This window comes from Mizuhopecten yessoensis, unplaced genomic scaffold, assembly GCF_002113885.1.
Source record: "Mizuhopecten yessoensis strain PY_sf001 unplaced genomic scaffold, ASM211388v2 scaffold7065, whole genome shotgun sequence".
Lineage (NCBI taxonomy): Eukaryota > Metazoa > Mollusca > Bivalvia > Pectinida > Pectinidae > Mizuhopecten > Mizuhopecten yessoensis.
The window spans coordinates 283,418-302,689 of NW_018406863.1; the positions used below are offsets into that span (position 1 = coordinate 283,418).

A 19,272-nucleotide genomic window follows, 5' to 3' on the forward strand; every position below is an offset into this window, starting at 1 on the left:
TTGTATTTTTTTCATTTCATAATAATAATTGATAAAAAATCTCATACTTGAGAGCTCATAATCGGACGTTACGCGGACGGAAGACGCACTGTAACCGTCTGTGTTCTGCTTATAATACTTCGCTTAGTATTTGCTAAAACTTTGACCTGTGATCTGCCTATTTTTTTCTGTTACAACACCGCGTTCTCTCTGTGATATTACCATGTTCTCTATGTGGAGTTATCTTGTTCTCTTTGTGATTTTGACTTGTTCTATGTATTATATTTCTTGTTCTTTTTAGATATTACCCTGAACGGAAGCTCGTATTTATATACCCCGTCCTCTTTTCCCTTAACCCTGCGTTGCACGCGACCTTTGACCTTTAATCCTCACCGATTACCAATCGTCTAAGATGTAGAACTCCATGTAACATACTATGATGTTAATATTAACGAAATTTGTTCAGGGGTTCGTGAGATATTTTGTACAATCTTTTAACCTCGAACGTTGTAATGGGTGATTTTTGACCTGACTTTTAACCCTTCAACCTTGACAGATGAGCACCAAAATCTAATAAAATTTGAATTAAACTTGTTCAGGAGTTCATGTGATAGCTTTTACTGACTGAGGGAAGAACAGACTGACACTGACAAAGCTATAACTATACATCCACTCACTTTGCATAAGGGTAGAATTTTAATATTCATTTTAAATAGCAGCCTCTCCATCGCTAATTCAAGAAATCGAGGATAAAACATTAGGTATATTTTGCAATATTGAGTTCTTTTAAAATATGGCTATTGGCAGTATTAATAAAACACAATTACCAGCATAAGCTCGTTGCAGATTTTATTATCTATAGTTCCAAAACGTGTTTATATCTAAAAGTTATCAAGCAAGCATTCGACACACCAAGCAAAACAATGTATATGTATATCTGATTAGGTTGAAGATGTACAAGAGAGGAGTAACATTGTCACAAAACTACTCCAGAATGATAATGTAAAATGCATAGATTATAACCAAATTGATATGGACAATAAAACAATAATTAAAAACTGACACAAACCTTTCTTTACAGATTTCATACAAAATAAATGCTTAAAAGAAAATTCCAATCAAACGTTTAGCATGTGTGACAAGTAAAATACAAGTGTCAGAATATTGATATTTGAAAGTAATAGTCCTGTCAAAAATGCATCGTTATTATTTTATATAAATGCCTACTTTTGACTTACCTTTAAGAAAAAAAAGAAAAAAAAGGTATGAAAAGATAAGTAAATAAGTCTTGTCTATATGAAATAAATTTAAACCTATCACAATTAAATTTACCATAATTTGTTCAACAGTTATTATGTAAGAAAGCTCTTAAATATTGACAGAACGTAATATAATTATATTATTTCTTATCGTATACATTTCGATATTGGTTGAAGTACAACATTATCACTATGTTGCTAAAATAGTATATTAGTATGTCCTATTTCCAGCATAAAATTGCTAGATTGCTTTCGAACGAGATTCCATATTTTGTTTTTTAACATATCTTCCCAATAACACTAAATTCTATTGAAACACTTACTAATGTCGATTGATACTGCATTTCATAGAAACTCTTAAACATCAAAAATGGACGATGAAGGAAATATATTCCAAAATATATAAAGCTAGTAGCTGCATCGCATATATATATATATAATTATAAAATTATTGATTTGTAAAACAAAAATCTTTAACACTTTAAGAAAATGCACGCCTTCAATCAATAATTTTACTATTTATAAAAACAAACATTTATGTATAAAATAAAAAAATATTTAAAAATATGAATATATATAAAGCTGAAAATGTATTGGTTACTTTGTTACCAAAACAATACATCCACACCGAAATGATGACTCTCTTGACGGAAATTTATGAAACAAGAAAAATCGATAGTTTTTGAAGGGACTATCATTTCATTTCTGGAAGTTTTTATTAATACCTATGCCAGTAGGCGGCCATTATTAGGGCAAAGCACACGTTTTATTATCTTAAGTTTAAAAATTTATAAATTATATAATTATTATAAAAGTTATATACTTTTGTTTAGGTTTGAGAAAATTCGCATCTCATAGGGAGAAATTCACAAGACGTAGCACTAAAACAAAATTATATCAGAATGACAATTTATAACGTATTGATTAATATAAATCAGGCTACAAATACATTAAAACAAAAATAAACGCATTCTTTGGATGTTTCATACGAAATTCAGAATAAAAAAGGAACTCAATCTAACAGTTGACCATACTGAAATCTTTGTAAGTAATCCTCTGTCATAAATGCATTTTCATACACTTTTTAAGTAGAGAATTTATGCATATTATCAGAATGAAGTTGCTTTAAAAGCAACAAACACTAAATATTTTTGGCTGAATTCCTTCAGCCTTAGTATGACAAATGATTGTCCATGTTTGAAGTCATGCATGCGCCATGCGCTCATGTTAATATTTTACGGCCGATAATATCCTAGCTAAGTACGATTTCATTCTCGGAAAGTCCATCTTATACCTCAGACATTTAACGTTGACGAACAAACTTACTGACATCGATTGACTGCATTTCGTAGAAACTTGCAAGCGATATAGATAAGATGCAAATATTAACAAAATAAAAATCGCATTTTTTAATTATATAAATCTATATTTTCATTTATGATCAATTTCTTTAACAAACAAAAAAACATATGATAACAGCACTACTACAATTCGTTATCGAATATGTATTTAAAATAGGTATTCTGGTATAAAATAAAAAGTCTATAGTTTAAAATATATCAGTAATGATATGTACACACTTTATACTCAAACTGATAAACCCTTTGGACGGAGGATTGCTAATTGGGAACCTGATATTTTCTTGGCTGACAAACATTTCATTTCTGGACGGATTCAACAAATACTTATGGCACTAAAGCCATTAGTTTATTTTATGATAATTGCCAAGAATGAATGACAACACACGGTTCATTATTTGTGATAAAAAAAATGGTTTAAATTGCATTTAACTCATATTCTTGGATGTTAGCAGGTCGTTGAAGTGCCTTAGTCAGAATCCTAAGGCATCTTGGGGGCGAACTTTGTTCCTGAAAAACAAGATAAATGTATTGAAACGAAAGTTGGAAATACAAGTAATACGATTTTCTCCTCTGTTGTTTTGTCCAAATATAAATGAAATATAGCAAATGCATTAATATGTCACCTCTAAAGTTATAGCATTTTTGTTCTTTCTTAAGATAATAAGTGCATGACAGAGGATAGTTAACAAAACATACCTGTCGTTCCACCTCGGTTCTTTCCTGGAAAAAGAAAGAAACCATTATGAAAATAAGCAATGTCGACTTTATATATATATATATGTATTGTTCTGTTCAACTCTGCATGTTAGTTCAAAGATATATGCAATCGATGATTTCTGGTCACTGTCACTTATATTTATATATAACAGATAGGGAAACAGACGTCTGTGGCTATGCAGAGTAAGGGGAGTAACCGCTAATATAATGTTGGAATATCATGTATGTTTTATCGTTAACGAAAAATATATTTCATTTATAATACAATTCGTATAAAATTTATTTCATGATAGTTCTTAGTTTGTTTCAAAAATGCTGCAAATTGAAATAAGCGTGTGATTACAGTTAATTGTAGCAGAAAGGTTATACTTACAATCCAGTGGGTATATCCCGGAACAGATTGGAGAGCTTGATACCAAACACAATGCTTGGGAGCAGGAAGAAAATACACCAACCCAAAGAAAACCAAAACCCGTTCTGAAATAATACGTTGTTAGCACACTTTACATCAGTCGAGCAGGGGACCAATGTAAAACGTCGATGTTCTAAGGTAGCTTTGTATTAATTTACATCTATATTTTACTCTCTAAACAAATACACATAAAAAGGAACCAAGAAAATATTGTTCATATGACTTTTCTCCGATTAACATAACAAGACCAATATCTACCATACATATTATTCAATTACTGATCAATATAGAATCTGTTAATGATAGGGAAAATATTAACAGCAGATTATTTACTTAAAGCGAAATGTAATTTTAATGTCTGAGGAAACGAAAAACGTAAAAATCAATATATGACTACTAAAATCGAGATGAGCGAGTAATGTCAATCTGGGTAACTTTAGTTTGGGAACATGCTTGTATACAGTAAAATAAATATATATAAATGTATGTTGAATATTGTACGAAATTTGTTGGTCATATAGGTTTGAAAACATATATTTAAAAGAAACTGACATGTTTCCAGAACAATGGAGTAACAATACTGTGTAAACGAAGTTCCTCTGATCGATGTTAATGTTAAGGCGCTTGAATGACATTATTATAATATTTATGCTGATGTGTCATCAACAATTTCGTCCTGATTACAGTTCTTAGCACATATAACGGTTTATCGCCATATATTATTAAAGCATTGGTTACGATCGGTGTTCACGATATTTTTATTGTTGTGAATCGAAAGCGAAATATAATATTTAGAGTAGAATACAGGGTATTGCCTTTTGTACCAATCAAAATGAAGAAAGATTTAACGGGATCATAACATTTTAGTGCATGGATACTAATAAAATACTGCATTTTGCGATATATTACCTTGCAGGTCTGGCTGAGTCTATTGAAGTGCATAATGAGGTTATTTTTTATTCTTTCGACACTTAAATTCTCTACCTGATGAAAACTGCGGAATTTATGGAAAATTAATTACACGTGTATCTTGCTGATACTTGGAAAATAATGAAATATTGGTGTAGCCACCTTTAAATAAATGTTTCCTTACCAGTCCGTCTACAGTGTACTGACACACAGACACAATCACGATAGAGTTGTACAAGTTCCAAACTGGACCACATTTCCCAAGGTCGTGGTATATCTGAAATCAATAATATGCTCGTGGACAAAACTTTTTCCCCTACAGATCGACAAGTCGACAATATGCGTACTTATCAAGTTACCCCATTTGGCATGAATGTATTATTGAATGTCAAATTAGTATTTAATTAATTGGTATTTAAGTTTTCTAATCGTGCATTCGATTACTGTGTATTTATGTTTTCCATTTGTGCATTCAGCATTTTACTTTGTATTAAACGTTTGTGCTCAACAAGTCAATTTGGTAATAAAGAATACATTTATCTTTTATTTTTTCAAACATACCGCATTTTTTGTGCTTGAATAGAAGAGATCCACAATATCGAATGTGTTGTTGATGAATTTTTCCGACAGCTGGAATATGAACATGTAAAAAGATGTTTACTGAATATTTTAACATCCAAGCAACACAGGTAATAATATGGGAAGGAGTACAAGTAATAAAAACAAAATATCCTTAATTCATGTGACGCACTACGTATATTTGTACTCTGGAAACATGATCATTGTCATATTAAACAAAATATTTCGTACAAAAACAAAAAAAAACTCCATTGTTTAAAAAAATTTATATTGAATGTCAGTGAAAATGTTTTGAACACAATATAAACATAATTTTGACTTTCTTTGAAAAAAAATATAAATTCTTATTAAATTTCAATCAGTTTCACTAATTAAGAGTGCTGATAGGATAAAAAAGCAACTTTATATCGATCCAAATAATTTAATAATTTTAATTGGATTTATTTATATATATCCACGTGTACAGAAATGGCAAAATGGCTTAATGAGACAAGGGAGGTAATCCCTTCAATATCACTTGAACTACCTCCTTGACTCGATGCCGTTGTTGCTACGTTTCAAAAGGCAATGTAGTTTTCGGTTCCCGAGTATGTCTGAGAAAGTGAGTAAAACGGAATTGATCGAATAATGTGTCTTGCACTCTATAAGTCTAGGGCACCACGGCGGTAGACACAAAACACGCCCAGGGTACGTTTTGACTTATAAACTTCTGAATAATACGCAATTATCCGTTCATTGTATTGTGTAAGTGACAGAGAAATGCTCCACTCATATTTTTTTATCACATGATACTTTTGAATACGCATTACAGAGAAAACATATTAAAAGATACGAAACAATAGACTGATGGACGCACACTTGAAACAAACATTCTAGTGAAATATTGTACATGTTCTCCAATTCGCATGACCACAATCAAAGCTTTCCCATTCCTCTTCTGAATTAAACACTCCCTTTTATCTTATATACTGTATAGTTCTTTAACTTTATGTTACACGATTTACATAGTGTACACATTAATCATGTTGGAAAGCGGCAAATAGGATCAAATCAAAATCTTATAATGCTCACACAAGTATTTCATATCAGTTTTTTGGTTTTTGAGTATAACTATATGTTAACCAGGATATGCACCTTACATAACTACAGGATAGGTTTGGACAAGACGCCGAAAAGGCAAAACGCAAAACAATGGTATTTGGAGGATTTTAACACAAATCCGATGTGTTTGCACAGCACATGAATTATCGAATAGGACAGGACTCCCACTTGATCAGTCAGTCAATGACCGTTTTACCCGTTAAACTCAATTCGACGTTTTTTCCAATCCAATTATATATAGAACTTTACAGAATGTAGTTCAGTTGTTAGATAATGTACGTATCAATTGCTTTATTTCACAGGTCAAATCTAAACAATCGTATCAGTACAAAAAGAATACATATCCTGTAGAGATATAGAAATTTGCATAAAGTTCACCAACGTGGGCACAAGGGAGGTAAGTTGATGACAAACCTCTTTGCACTATAATTTTATATATGGTCACCAGGAAGGAAAATAACGACAAAAGGTCCAGCACAATAAATTGGTTTCGCCGTTGCCTACCGCGTGCAGGACACTAAGAAATTCCCCGTGGTTTGCAACAAAGAACTATCGTCTGATAGTTCTTTGTTGCAAACCATATTAATACATTTATGATACCTCTGCAGGGTTCTAAGATTCATACGACTATTTTGAAATTCATTATTTAAGTTGCAATTGCCGTGTATGTTGTTGTAAATTAAATAGTGTACTATTCGTGTATTGTTTCCAATTCTACACTGTACATACCCCGGTCATTATTCCACCTGTATTGATCTGTGTCGTCGCCTGCCCTAATTGGTACTTAACGTCAGTGACCAACGGCTAGAAAAACAAAGATTGACGAAAATACAAAATAGATACACGTGCTTATTTTACTTTCAAAGATCAACAATTAGTCTGGTTTAAATACCTTTCGCGCTTACGTGTTCTTTTTTGCGTTTTCGAATGTTGATTATGCATTGAACATATTAACGTCTCCACCATAATAGCTGAGCAACAGCATTAACTTAAATAAGGAGAAATCACAAACAACAGAGGTCTATTGGATATAAGTAACAATAAGTAAATACAAGCATAATTGGCGAAATATCAAACTCGTACAAGTATTACTCACACCAATAGAGGTTTTCAGGCTCCTAAGAGGAACTAACTTCTGTTGAATAGTATTCTGAAGAAAAGTTAATACATGTATGCAGTTATTTGTCAGCGTCATCATAACTTCGGCTATGGCTTGACGGTAGTCACGTGAGTAACTATAGATTAAATACCTAGTCATGCAGTTAACCTAGCATCTAAACTACAGTATCGTTGTAAATATATATATTAATTATGAAACTTTTAAAAAAAAATCATAATTTACCAAACAAATGTTTCATTTATTACCAAACTATGTATACATTCATGTCTGTAGGTAAATATTATGTATCCATATTTAATATTTGTCGCCAAATAAAAACACTTTTTATAACTAATGTGTATAAGACATCACCTAATCCAGTTGTAATAACATGGCTTTATTATCATACTTACATGTATTTCCGATTTGTGTAAAGATTTTATGTATTTGTTTCACAAATATAAAGACCGTACTGTTATTTTATATACACTGTACCAGTGAATAGTATGCATAAATATTTAGAAATGTTCAACAATTTGTTTTTACAAAACAACTGACTCCATATTCATTACACACTCAATACTAGGTATCCATAGAGGTTACCCAACTATTGAAGATTGATTATATATTTGTTGTCGTTTTAGGATTGATCGACTAGGAACGAATAATCATGTTTCACTACAAGGACTTAAATGTTCTATCAAACTAGAACAATAAGACATCAATAATACTTTCCAGCCTACACGCCATTGGTATCGCCTGCTTTAGTCACTAGCAGCTAAGGGCTGATAACTCTAAATAAATTTTCTAGAGAGACCCTGAATGTGGGAAATTTGACTGAAAAACGTTATGCTGCCAATCAACATTATCAAATCATGTAATGTGTTTATGTGAATGAGGTATAATAGTATAATATAATATTAATGCCATTAAAATCAATTCTCCTGAGTTTATTTTCCACAATGAGACTCAAAGATTATATTGACTAGATAATTCACTCAAGGTAGAAAAAAGTCACTGTAAATTATAATGCTTTGGATATTTTCTTTCTCCAAAAAATAAACAACAAAGAAGACAGTGCCATTTCACAGATTTATATATATATGATTGGAGTACAATGCAACAACAATTACCTGATGATTAAATGCATTTCATTAAAATTATCTTCTATGGTATTCTTTCACGTCAGCCAAATCAATGATAAGAAACTTACCAGTGACGCAGTGAGGGCGGTCATTTGTTGTTTTTGAGTGCTAGTCAGGACTGGGAGCTGCGTAAATAGTAATAACTCATTTACGATGTAAATATTAAACATACGCATATAATACATACATAAAATGATGAATACGCACTATTTATCGTGCCTATGATCCTATTGATACTTGGTTGGTATTGAAAACAAAACATTAAGAGATGACGTGAAATAAGATTACATTTTGATTACTTTTTCAAACGTTAAATTAGACAGTCAAATAAAGATAATAATGATACATATAATGTAAGTAGAAATTTGTAAACTTAAACCTTAATGGTTAAAGGTAACGGTGATAAATGATCTAGGATATTGGCCACTTTAAGTGTTTAACGTACAGGATATAACCTTAACTTACCGAGGCCAAAGTGTCCACTTTATTTTTCAGACCAGTTATCTGAAATGGTAAGAAATGCATCGAATATATTAGCTTCATTCTCGAAAAAGTGTTTCACAACACTTTGTCTCGAATATATATTGTCATTCTGTTAAAAAGTGCGCACAGATCTAGGTTTGAGTTAACACTTGTTATTCCCAGGGACATGATATAGTCACTCGGTTTTAGTCAAATGTTGTTTCATCAAAAACATCCCTAAGCTATGCACCTAATTTTTGATAATGCACAGCAAGATTTGTTTTATATCGGCCGAGGGGGCGACTTCTCGGTCTGATGTGAAACATTATTACGACACTTGCCCGACACGATTAGTTTTCTCCGGGTGCTCAGGTTTCCTCTCACATTTAGACCCCCTTCACGCTTCCATCCGAGTGAACAAGAGGTAGTCATGTCAGTTGAAAAAATAATTCATAATCGTTGTAAAATAAATAAAGCATATTGAAATACGTACATGATGTATATGTATACCTTTAATTCGATGCCATCTACATCTAGCTGTTCAATGACAGTTTTTGTTTGATCAAGCTTGGTTGTGACACTTGATGGATTCAAGTTAACTCCACCGAATGATCCCCCCGACAGCTGAGTTGTTACATTGTCTAGTTGGGTCTTCATATCCTGTTAAAACCAAAGTAAACGAATGTGTAAAGTCAATATTATAGTTTATTGTTAATGTTTATGTGATTTTTCTGTAGAATAATAACACAGTTGCAGGTTAAATGCAATAGTTACATTTCTCCTACTAAAGTTGGACTCAATGTACATACCAACGAGTAAAATATCCCATTAACTTTTCAGCTGGCGTATGCTTACTTGCGACAATTAGTGCAGGAGTAAGGCCCATAAAAAAATAGTTTTTAATATAAAAATCCATTTATGTGCAACTTTGTATTAACATTGTAATCAATACAGCATCTTTCGTGCCATAGATATGTTAGAATTTATAATTTCCTGGCAGTTCATTAAATTTACTTCAAGGCCCATGAAGGTTTAAACCCAATTAACACAAAAGAATTCAATCCTTCAATGATTATCAACCACAATTTTGTGTCAACAATGTCTCCGGATATATAAAAACGTAAATATAACATAAAGTGTATAAAATCACGCAGGTTTAATAATCAACAATAATATATAAATAACGTTAACTCGTGGACTCGCAAATGACCAAATACCCAGAACACTCAAAAATTAGTATTTATGTCAGAAGCACAGTCAAATACAGAGACTATTTACTTAAGCTAAATACTTAACACCGTCCAAGTTTTCATTGGACGAAATGGCTCCACGGTTTTCTATTTTTAAATAGTTGCTTCCTTCTTCGTTTTTCTAGTGATTATTCTCTGATCTGATATGTTTCTGTTGAATGCAATTGCATTTGTATACATAATATCATAATCCTGACTAAAGAAATTGATGTCTCTTGAAAATCACTTAAGAAATAAAAATTGTTGTCTGTACACAAGGACAAATTCAGAATTCCAATAACTCCATTCACATCGGAAAATACAACAGGAAGAATTGAACCTCGAACACCAATCGATTGCACATGATTCTTAGTTATACTATATAATTTTGCACTCTGTGACTCTTGAAATATCCACAAATTGAAATGTTTTCTTTTTCTTGTTTTCATACTAAATGCTCAAATTCATTACTCGAAGCGCTTCGTGAATTAATAGGTTCAATATTTTCAAATAAAATCATTCAGGAAAATGACATGGATATTTGACAAGAATTGTTTTGATGTTTTTCATAAGATTCTGTTGCATTAGGTGCAAAATAATAGGACAAATTGAGTCCTTTGGATTAACTGTGAGACACTGTAAGACATAGAAACCCAACACCACAGGGAATTTAGTGCACTAGCTTACCTTTAATCTTAGACTACGGCACTGAAAGTCTCAACGCTGTACACTCTTAGTGTACTAAGGTGTAAGCTATATGCTACATTTAACTGTACTCGTATACCGTATCATACTAATCTTCACCTGTCAATATATTGCTTTTGTTGGTTCGCCTTAGAAATGACGCAATAATATCCATCGTACAGCTGTATCGATAATCTGCCAGTCAGTAGCATTTTATACGAATCATAATCGTCGTACTTTTGTGTACGTTTACTTTCCATCATTCAAGCGGGATGATCTGTAGAACTACGAGTTCATTTGAAAATTACCTCGGTTTTAAGAATCCACAATAGAAATAAAAAGTTTTAAATATAATTCGATTTGTTTTATTTAGTTGAACAACTAACTATTTATAATGGCAATATTAACATAGCATAACTTACCAGTTTAGCCTGTTTTATTTGTGCTTCTAGTGCCGGGAAATCCACGAGGTTTCCCATTTTGTCCATTTGTAGAGCGCTATAGATCGCCTGGTTTTGTTTGCAAGAACTGTAATTTAACCAAAAGTTTTATCAACTTTCGAAAATAACAATGTTGATACATTAATCAATTAGGCACATTCTTATCATTGTAACAGTCAGTCATGATTTTCCATCTAAATCCGTATTAATATTGTGAAACAGTTTTCATTGTGTTCATACAAATGTTAACATTATCATAATTATTTCGATTTCTGCATTTAAGGTTTGTATCGAAGTACCTTAACATAAAAACAGATGAAAGAAACAAATTGATGATAAAAAAATTGTGATAATAAGATAATACAATATGCATGTCCTGGTGTATACCGTCAGATATCATAATCAATATATAATCATATTCCATAAACAAATTAAAGGAAATAATTATATAGTTTTATATATAAAGTTAATTAACCTTGTTATAAGTCAGACCGAGAACGATTATATTAAGTTACAAAACATCAGATAACACTCGTCAATGTTTATCAGACAACAGTACACAATAATTTGATGTTGCAAATTTGGAGTAAACGACAAGTTTTAGTGATACTAAGATAAATATGTCAATTTGGTTTTTACAAGTACGTTAGTTATGTGGACACGATACATATTTTCTGACAAAAGAATCACGTATGATATATAACACTTGTATGGCAGAATACACTAATGTGTTCACTCGTGCATTACACTCATGAAACAATACGTATTTATCGACAAGTAACCCGTTAAATATACATTGTATATGTGTTGTTCTACCTTTATCAGTATGTACTGTAGATTAATATGTTAATACATGTAGATTAATATTTCAATATATAATTTATATATTTATGATTTTAAAAAAACAATTGACAATAGTTTCTTAGTACCTCCCTAGCGCTTACACCTCTTTGGAGGTTCATCAGGGGGAACTGTTTATTTATATTTCATTATATATGCATATTATCTTACCTAAGTATTGTTCCCAGGCTGGGTGGTTCCCGATTGTACTTCAGCATTGTTTTGATATCAACAAAGTCCTTCATAATCTGTATAAATCATATTTTGTAGCAGTGAAAAAGATGCTACAATATCTAAAACGATCATTTGAATATATTCATACATAACATGGTTTAAGGCTGGCACAGAATGGATATGTGATTTTTCAACTCGGACTTTTCATAATGAAATAACATGGCAATAATATTATAGGAATAAGTGAGAACTATATTTCCTGTGAAAAACAATGATTGTGATGTAAAATCAAAAGCATATTTTATAACAAAATCGCTTGATGACAAAGTGCATCAATACTTTGCACATTCCACTCTCTATCAAACACATGGGATTAAAATATAAACTAGCCTAGTTGTATTCTCTAAAAAACAATGATAACACTAAGTTTAATTGCTCTCTCACCGATTCAATATCCGTGAGTTGTGGGTCCTTCAAGGGTTGACACATGAACTTCTCAGTCAGTGCTCCCACAGCGAACAGCAGTGTTGTCAACAACATCAAGAGCCACGCAAACAGGAAGATAAAGATGATCGATCTGATGAGAGACGAAAAATATATTTAAACGCAGTTCCATGCATCAGGAATGAATTTCTTATAAATGTCCAGCATATGTAATTTCATTGAAATAAACAAAATGAAAGAATAATTAACAACTGAAAAGACTTACAATTATAAAGCATATTGTGTGAAAGGGAGATAACTAGATCTGATTTGACGATCGATAAATAGTGAACCCTTTTGGCAGCTCGAAATGATATTGTAAAATAGATTTTTGTTATTGTATAAACAACATTGCTGTGAAATATCTCGAAAAGTGTGTTTAAACATTTGATTCAATGTTATTAATAAGCGATGGTTAAGTTGATTAAATTAAGTCGTAAGTAATTCATGAAGTGACATCAATCGGATGGAGACACGTCCTAACAAAACCACATAATAGTACGTACGCAATAATCATTCTTCCGCCAGAGTTGGACATACAGCCTTTGGAATCCTCTGGAGGGGAGCCGCAGCTGCCACATACACCCAATCCCAACCCAAAAAACTGTAGTCCAACAATCAAAGAGATGATTCCGCCGATGACTACTCCAGCAATCCATCTACAACATACACTCCCTGTCAATATTGAGTGATTCGACCGAATGAAACATACTATGAAATCACAAATTCATGGGTTCTTTTAATTTCGTTGATTACGTGGGTACTCTTTACTCTTCATCCACGAATCAAATGTCTACGATGTAATTACATGTTTGACATTAAGAACTTTTCAGCGGTAGAGTACACTGCAAGCTTTTGTACACGAATCCATGTGTTCATGAACTTTTGTTGTTGTTTTTTTTTGTTGTTGTTTTCTTTCTTTTGGGGGGAGAGGGGGGCGGATTCGGGAATACGATACTTTTACTCTTGTTTTTTCGGAGCAACTGGTAACTCTTCCAGTGCTTTGCGGTCGAGCTGTCTTTCCTTTCGTTTTGATTCCTACACGTTACCTGTTATTGTATATTTTTTATCGATATTTACCTTTATTGTACTTCCTCATTTAAAAGGACTGTAAGTGGAACCTAATGACAACGAAACACGGATAATTAAATCAGAGTGAAAACTACACCGGAGGAGCATCAACGTTAGATAAGTATAGTGTTATATCTAGTATACATGTAAGTGGTTGTTTACTTACCTGTAATGGTCAAACGGTTTGATGGTATCCACGGTGTCGCCGACCGTATCTTTGATGCTATCCAAGTTGGAGTTTCTAACCTACAAAACAAAATGTAAAGGTGACATTTAGAGTGCAACAAAACATAGTTAGCTCTCCACTTGTAAAGTAAATAACATATTTTACTTTAAGGCGATACTAGGAGTTGTAAAACAGATAATTGCAAACAAATAGTATGATAAAGTTGAAAACCAAGGCCTCAGTAACATTGATATAGTTTCCGCACTCATTACTTCAGATTATATGGATTGGTGGTAATATGTGTAATAGGTACTAAATAATGCGATTCTCTGCTAATTCAAGACGTACTTTTTAAAACCACATGGTGATTCTAAGCTTTATAGTAAAAAATAATCGGTAAAAACCTTTTAATTTGACAAAAAGTCAAAGGTGTAAAGGTATAATAAATGTCACAGTGACCTACTTTTGCCTTCAACAACCCGCCATTCCTTAGCTGAATCCAGGTGCCGGGTCTGAATATCATCGTATTTTTAAAAAAAAAACGAAATTCCACCGGCAAGATTTTTCGATGATATAGGATCAAAATACAAAATTTTAGTCGCATAAACTATTTAAATTTTCAAACTACCCTAACTCTTTTATTAATGAGACAATATACCTCATTTTAGCATGCGACATAACAGATAATCAAGATACATATAGTTATAGCAAGAATGGTTAAAGTACAAATGTAGATGAGGTGGAAAGCAAGTCAACCGACCATCCGCCTAGACAACATCATATGAAATAACGGCATGTCATATACAGGCGTAAACCTTTAATGCGAATTTTAAAAAAACATACATAATATTATAAGTACAGATAGATATGAAAAATAAGTACCAGAGCAGTGTGCGAATTGATAAAATAGTTATGCAGGTACATGCAGGAAAAGCATATCTCAGTTTTCATTATGTGACGGTATATGATTCCCCTCATGTTTCACAAGGCACATTCCTGAGGCTAAACTCTTTTTTAATGTTAAAATCATATCTCTTGAGAAAAAGATTAGTTTTTATGTAACTACATTGTGGCAAACATATACGTATTCGTATACGAAGGGATCTCCTATTCATTTTGGATGAGTGCTGTTGATATGCATGTCAAACTGTTCAATGAAGCGTTCAATTAATTAATTATGAAGGTCTGATTGCTCACGTTTTCAACGGTGTCCTTCATCCCATTTACGACACTATTGACTTGAGTGGACATGTCTGAAACCTGTTTCTTGGCGTCATCAAGCTGTGCTGCAAAATCGAAATAAAACATACTTCTTGAACACACTTAAAGGGTTGATAACTTCAATAATAATAATAACCTAAATGTCATTAATTTTCTAGTTTAGAGTTTTGAAAATAAAATACTAGCTAAAATTCATTTATCCATCTTAATCGGATACACTGTAAATAACGTTTCCCACTTAAGTATAGTCCACTTGCCAGTTACTCAATCACGGGTAACGGTATGTAAATGTAAAATGAAATCATACTTACTTTGAATGCCCGTAGTAGCACCATTTACGCTGTTCTTCAGATCACTGGTTATCTAAATGGGAGTACATTCATTTCGTTTTCAAAGTATTTTAATCATAAAAATGAAGGTTGATTTTTTAAAGTATACAGCTTGCCAATAGTATGAAGTTAAACATTTAATTTGGTGATTTGTAATAAATAGTTACCAAAACTATTGAAAGGTAAACAGAAATGTAACATATAATGATTAAACAACAAAATGGGGAAAACCAAAGACGTTTTAGATCCGTGACATGATCCTGTATTTGAAGGTAATGATATAAGTATACATATATGTTGTGATAGCTTAAAAAGTAAATGTAGGTAACAATGTATTATAACAGTTACACGAAATTCTCCCAAAATCCCCAATACCTAATTTATTAAAGTGAGCGCTTTCATTTCCATATTTGAGGTTATCTCTTCTATTTGTTCATTTCTATGATATTTGTAAAGAAAGAGCAGGAAACGTTGTACATCCATGCATCATTTTAGTGTTGATTCAAACCTAGAAATGTCGCTCTTAAAATTATACCACAAAAGGACAAAAAAAGCAATCGACCTGGGAACAAAAATTCACCATCATTTTGAAGACAGTTCAACTTTCAGAAAACAATTCAAATTTTAAAAAGTCCACAATCATGTCAGAATAAGGGAGGATTTTAAACGTATCCGGATTGAACCGAGGTAACGTCATAACCATTAACGTTAAGGAAAAAACAATGGAATTGTACATTAACCGGTAGTTGTGTTAGATAATCATATATTATAACACTGTCTTTACAAGATGTTTTGTTGTTAGAATAGTTTTCACGTGACGTGCAATTCATTAGGGTAAAATGGGGAGGCCAGCGCAGGGGATCCCGAGATGGTATCGCCGGACAAGTTACAACAAACCCTGAAAGGAATTTGTCAAAAACTGTTAAATATAATTTTACATAACTGTTATATATATCCTACTTCTTTTTAAAGATCGTCAATCAAGCAAAATTAATTTCGACTATTTCCAGCTCGACAACTTCCCGGAAACTTTCGGCAGTACTAAAGTCAACAAATAAAAGTTTTGCGCGCGGTTATATCATTTGATGTCAAAATAGTAAGGAAATGCACACTAACAATGGTGCTGTTTTCTATTTTTGTGGTTTTGAAACAATGTTTTCACTTTTCTTAAAAGTCTATTTAGAAGTTTCTAAATTTCTTCTCAAACATTAATCCCCACAATGACCATCAATGATAATGAATTAATAACGCTACTTTCAAGTAATTTTATTCAATATGGTAAATGATTAGGATTGAACAGGCTACGCCTATATTAGTTCGCTCTTGCATACTTGATAACGAGTTTATAACGCTATACTTGTAATACAGTAGTGCTTATATTAGGGGATAACAAAGAGCACACAGACCATTACGCTCAGCAAGGTTCTCAATACAAACGTTTGACGTAAGGTCAACGTTAATGCTGTGATAAATTAACTACTGTTAGTTATGCAAAGGATCGCTTACATCAGTCAGAATAGTGGTGTCCACAGTTGGTAAGGTTATCTGTAATTAAACAACATGTATGTGGTTATGTAAAATAGATTCATTTGTAAAAAAGGACCTGAAACATTTCTAGAAGAAAGACATTTGTATTAAAACTATACCATAAGACAAGAGACACAAAATGTATGTAACATGTTAGCATCATAAAATTAAACATAATTCTTAATAACACGGGGATTCGAATAGTTCATAACAACTTAACTGTTGTCTTACACCAACACTTATTATTACTTTGTGTAATTGGGTCAGACGATTAAAGTTAATAATAAACGTCGTTAAATGACTGATGTCATCGGATACGATCATATTTTCTAAACGGATGTTTGCATAGAATTCCATCGAGGATAGCATGAATTTGCGAGATATTGAAAATAAAACGATCTTCTCACGTCAGCAAATGTAAACGGTCACACAGTAAGTGAAGGAGGTACCACATTGCACATATTATTCAAGTTGTACTAAGATTAATTAAATACATAAATACATAAATCAATAAATCTATGTTTATTTCAAACTATTCGACAATACTGCAGTTTTACGGAGCGCTATAGAGTGTTGCGCTAAGAAACCCGGTGTGTTAATAGGCGCGGTTATGACTCCAGGAGTCGCATACAGTGGTGTGATTGCCCATATGTGATTTTATTAGATCACCATCAATTTATCTTTTGATATCTGTATTTACATGAGAGCATATTTTTGTAAGCGGCGAACATCATTTAAATATAAGTATATTAGAAATAACGTAATTCGAAAACTTGAACTGGCGATTATATGAGCAAGAAAAACCTTCACAACTTACAGTCCTAAATATTAACACCGAACGTTATATATTTAATATAACATTTAAGAATGGAAATTTGCGTACTTAGAAAATAAGCAACTGGCCAGGTAAACAATCCAGCAAATTGTGAACGATGATATATTGTATCACTTCCTTCGGCTGTTTAACCAATCACGACAAAATTGTATACATGTTGGTCTTAATAATGTGTGTGTGTGTGTGTGTGTTAGTGTGTGTGGAGGGGGTAATAAAACTTGCCCACGTTGAAATATTGAATAAACGCTATAGATCGCAGGTTTTTTTTTTTAAATTAACTTACCGTGGGTACTGCAATCCCCGTAACACCAGGCATTGCTTGCATCATATTTATAGCAGCAATAAAATTTTGATTAGTAAGTTCTGTGTTTATATCATCTATGTTGGCCTTTGCTGATTCGGCACCTTAATAAAGTAACAATACTAAGCATTAGTTGATAATATTAATTTCAGGAAAGAATAACTGTTTACGTCCTAAAAACAATTAGATTGAAGAGTGTTTAATACATTTTTACACAGTGGCGTGATGGTAAACGCTCGTGAATTTCTACACCATGGAAAATTTGATGTCATTGTAAATGTACGTACTGTCCTGAAGACGTTGCACAGCTCCTCCCGTCAGACTTGACACAGCGTACTCGGACAACGTTTGACTGAAAGCTGAAATCAAACGCCCATTTAAGGTAATTCGTTCAGAGAAACATCAAGTAAACAATATTCATTTGACAATCGTTTATGTTCGGGTCTATTTTTAAAATCGGTAAATGTGAAAGCAATATTGTCATAATTTAAGGATTTATAGTCTCCTTAGGTTTAAATCCCGTTCAAATCTCGTTTTGATATAGTTTCTAAGGATTTCATTAAATTTTGAACATTTTTTAAAGCAACATAATCTGAAAATTGTTTCAAAACACTAGATACCTATCGTTTGCAGAACATTTTAAAAAATTGCAATAAAGACCAATTTTGGGGCCATTTTGAATATCCCCCAAAATGTGGGTTCCAGAAAATTGTACAATATTAGTGTTTTATTACATATTTACATCACCTGAAGCCCTTATGTTTATTGACCTCGCAAAAGTTTGAAATTGACACAAAAAAAATAATATAGCAGAAAATGAAACACAAGTTTTTGAAAGACGAGAAACGCATTGTCTTTCAATGAATTGAAACTTAAGAAAAGTAAGTCATCAAAATTGTTTGTCAATCCTTACATCAGCTAAAACTGATGAAACAATGAGGATGTCTTT

General features: G+C 32.3%; 1 protein-coding gene across 1 annotated transcript in view; it reads right to left on the reverse strand.

The window, feature by feature from the left end:
* Positions 1-689: 689 nt before the first annotated feature.
* Positions 690-19,272, reverse strand: part of LOC110453028 (prominin-1-A-like) — a 36,332-nt gene continuing 17,749 nt past the window's right edge. Inside the window, exons 6-25 of the mRNA XM_021501841.1 lie at positions 18,611-18,682; positions 18,306-18,427; positions 17,167-17,205; positions 15,643-15,694; positions 15,308-15,396; positions 14,111-14,190; positions 13,380-13,532; positions 12,835-12,967; positions 12,388-12,464; positions 11,359-11,464; positions 9,534-9,683; positions 9,027-9,065; positions 8,630-8,686; positions 7,414-7,467; positions 7,047-7,121; positions 5,199-5,267; positions 4,822-4,914; positions 3,690-3,793; positions 3,296-3,319; positions 690-3,106 (exon numbers count right to left, since the gene is read on the reverse strand). Coding sequence (XP_021357516.1) covers positions 3,070-3,106; positions 3,296-3,319; positions 3,690-3,793; positions 4,822-4,914; positions 5,199-5,267; positions 7,047-7,121; positions 7,414-7,467; positions 8,630-8,686; positions 9,027-9,065; positions 9,534-9,683; positions 11,359-11,464; positions 12,388-12,464; positions 12,835-12,967; positions 13,380-13,532; positions 14,111-14,190; positions 15,308-15,396; positions 15,643-15,694; positions 17,167-17,205; positions 18,306-18,427; positions 18,611-18,682 — 1,625 coding nt within the window. The 3' untranslated portion in view covers positions 690-3,069. The remainder of the gene's footprint in view (positions 3,107-3,295; positions 3,320-3,689; positions 3,794-4,821; positions 4,915-5,198; positions 5,268-7,046; positions 7,122-7,413; positions 7,468-8,629; positions 8,687-9,026; positions 9,066-9,533; positions 9,684-11,358; positions 11,465-12,387; positions 12,465-12,834; positions 12,968-13,379; positions 13,533-14,110; positions 14,191-15,307; positions 15,397-15,642; positions 15,695-17,166; positions 17,206-18,305; positions 18,428-18,610; positions 18,683-19,272) is intronic.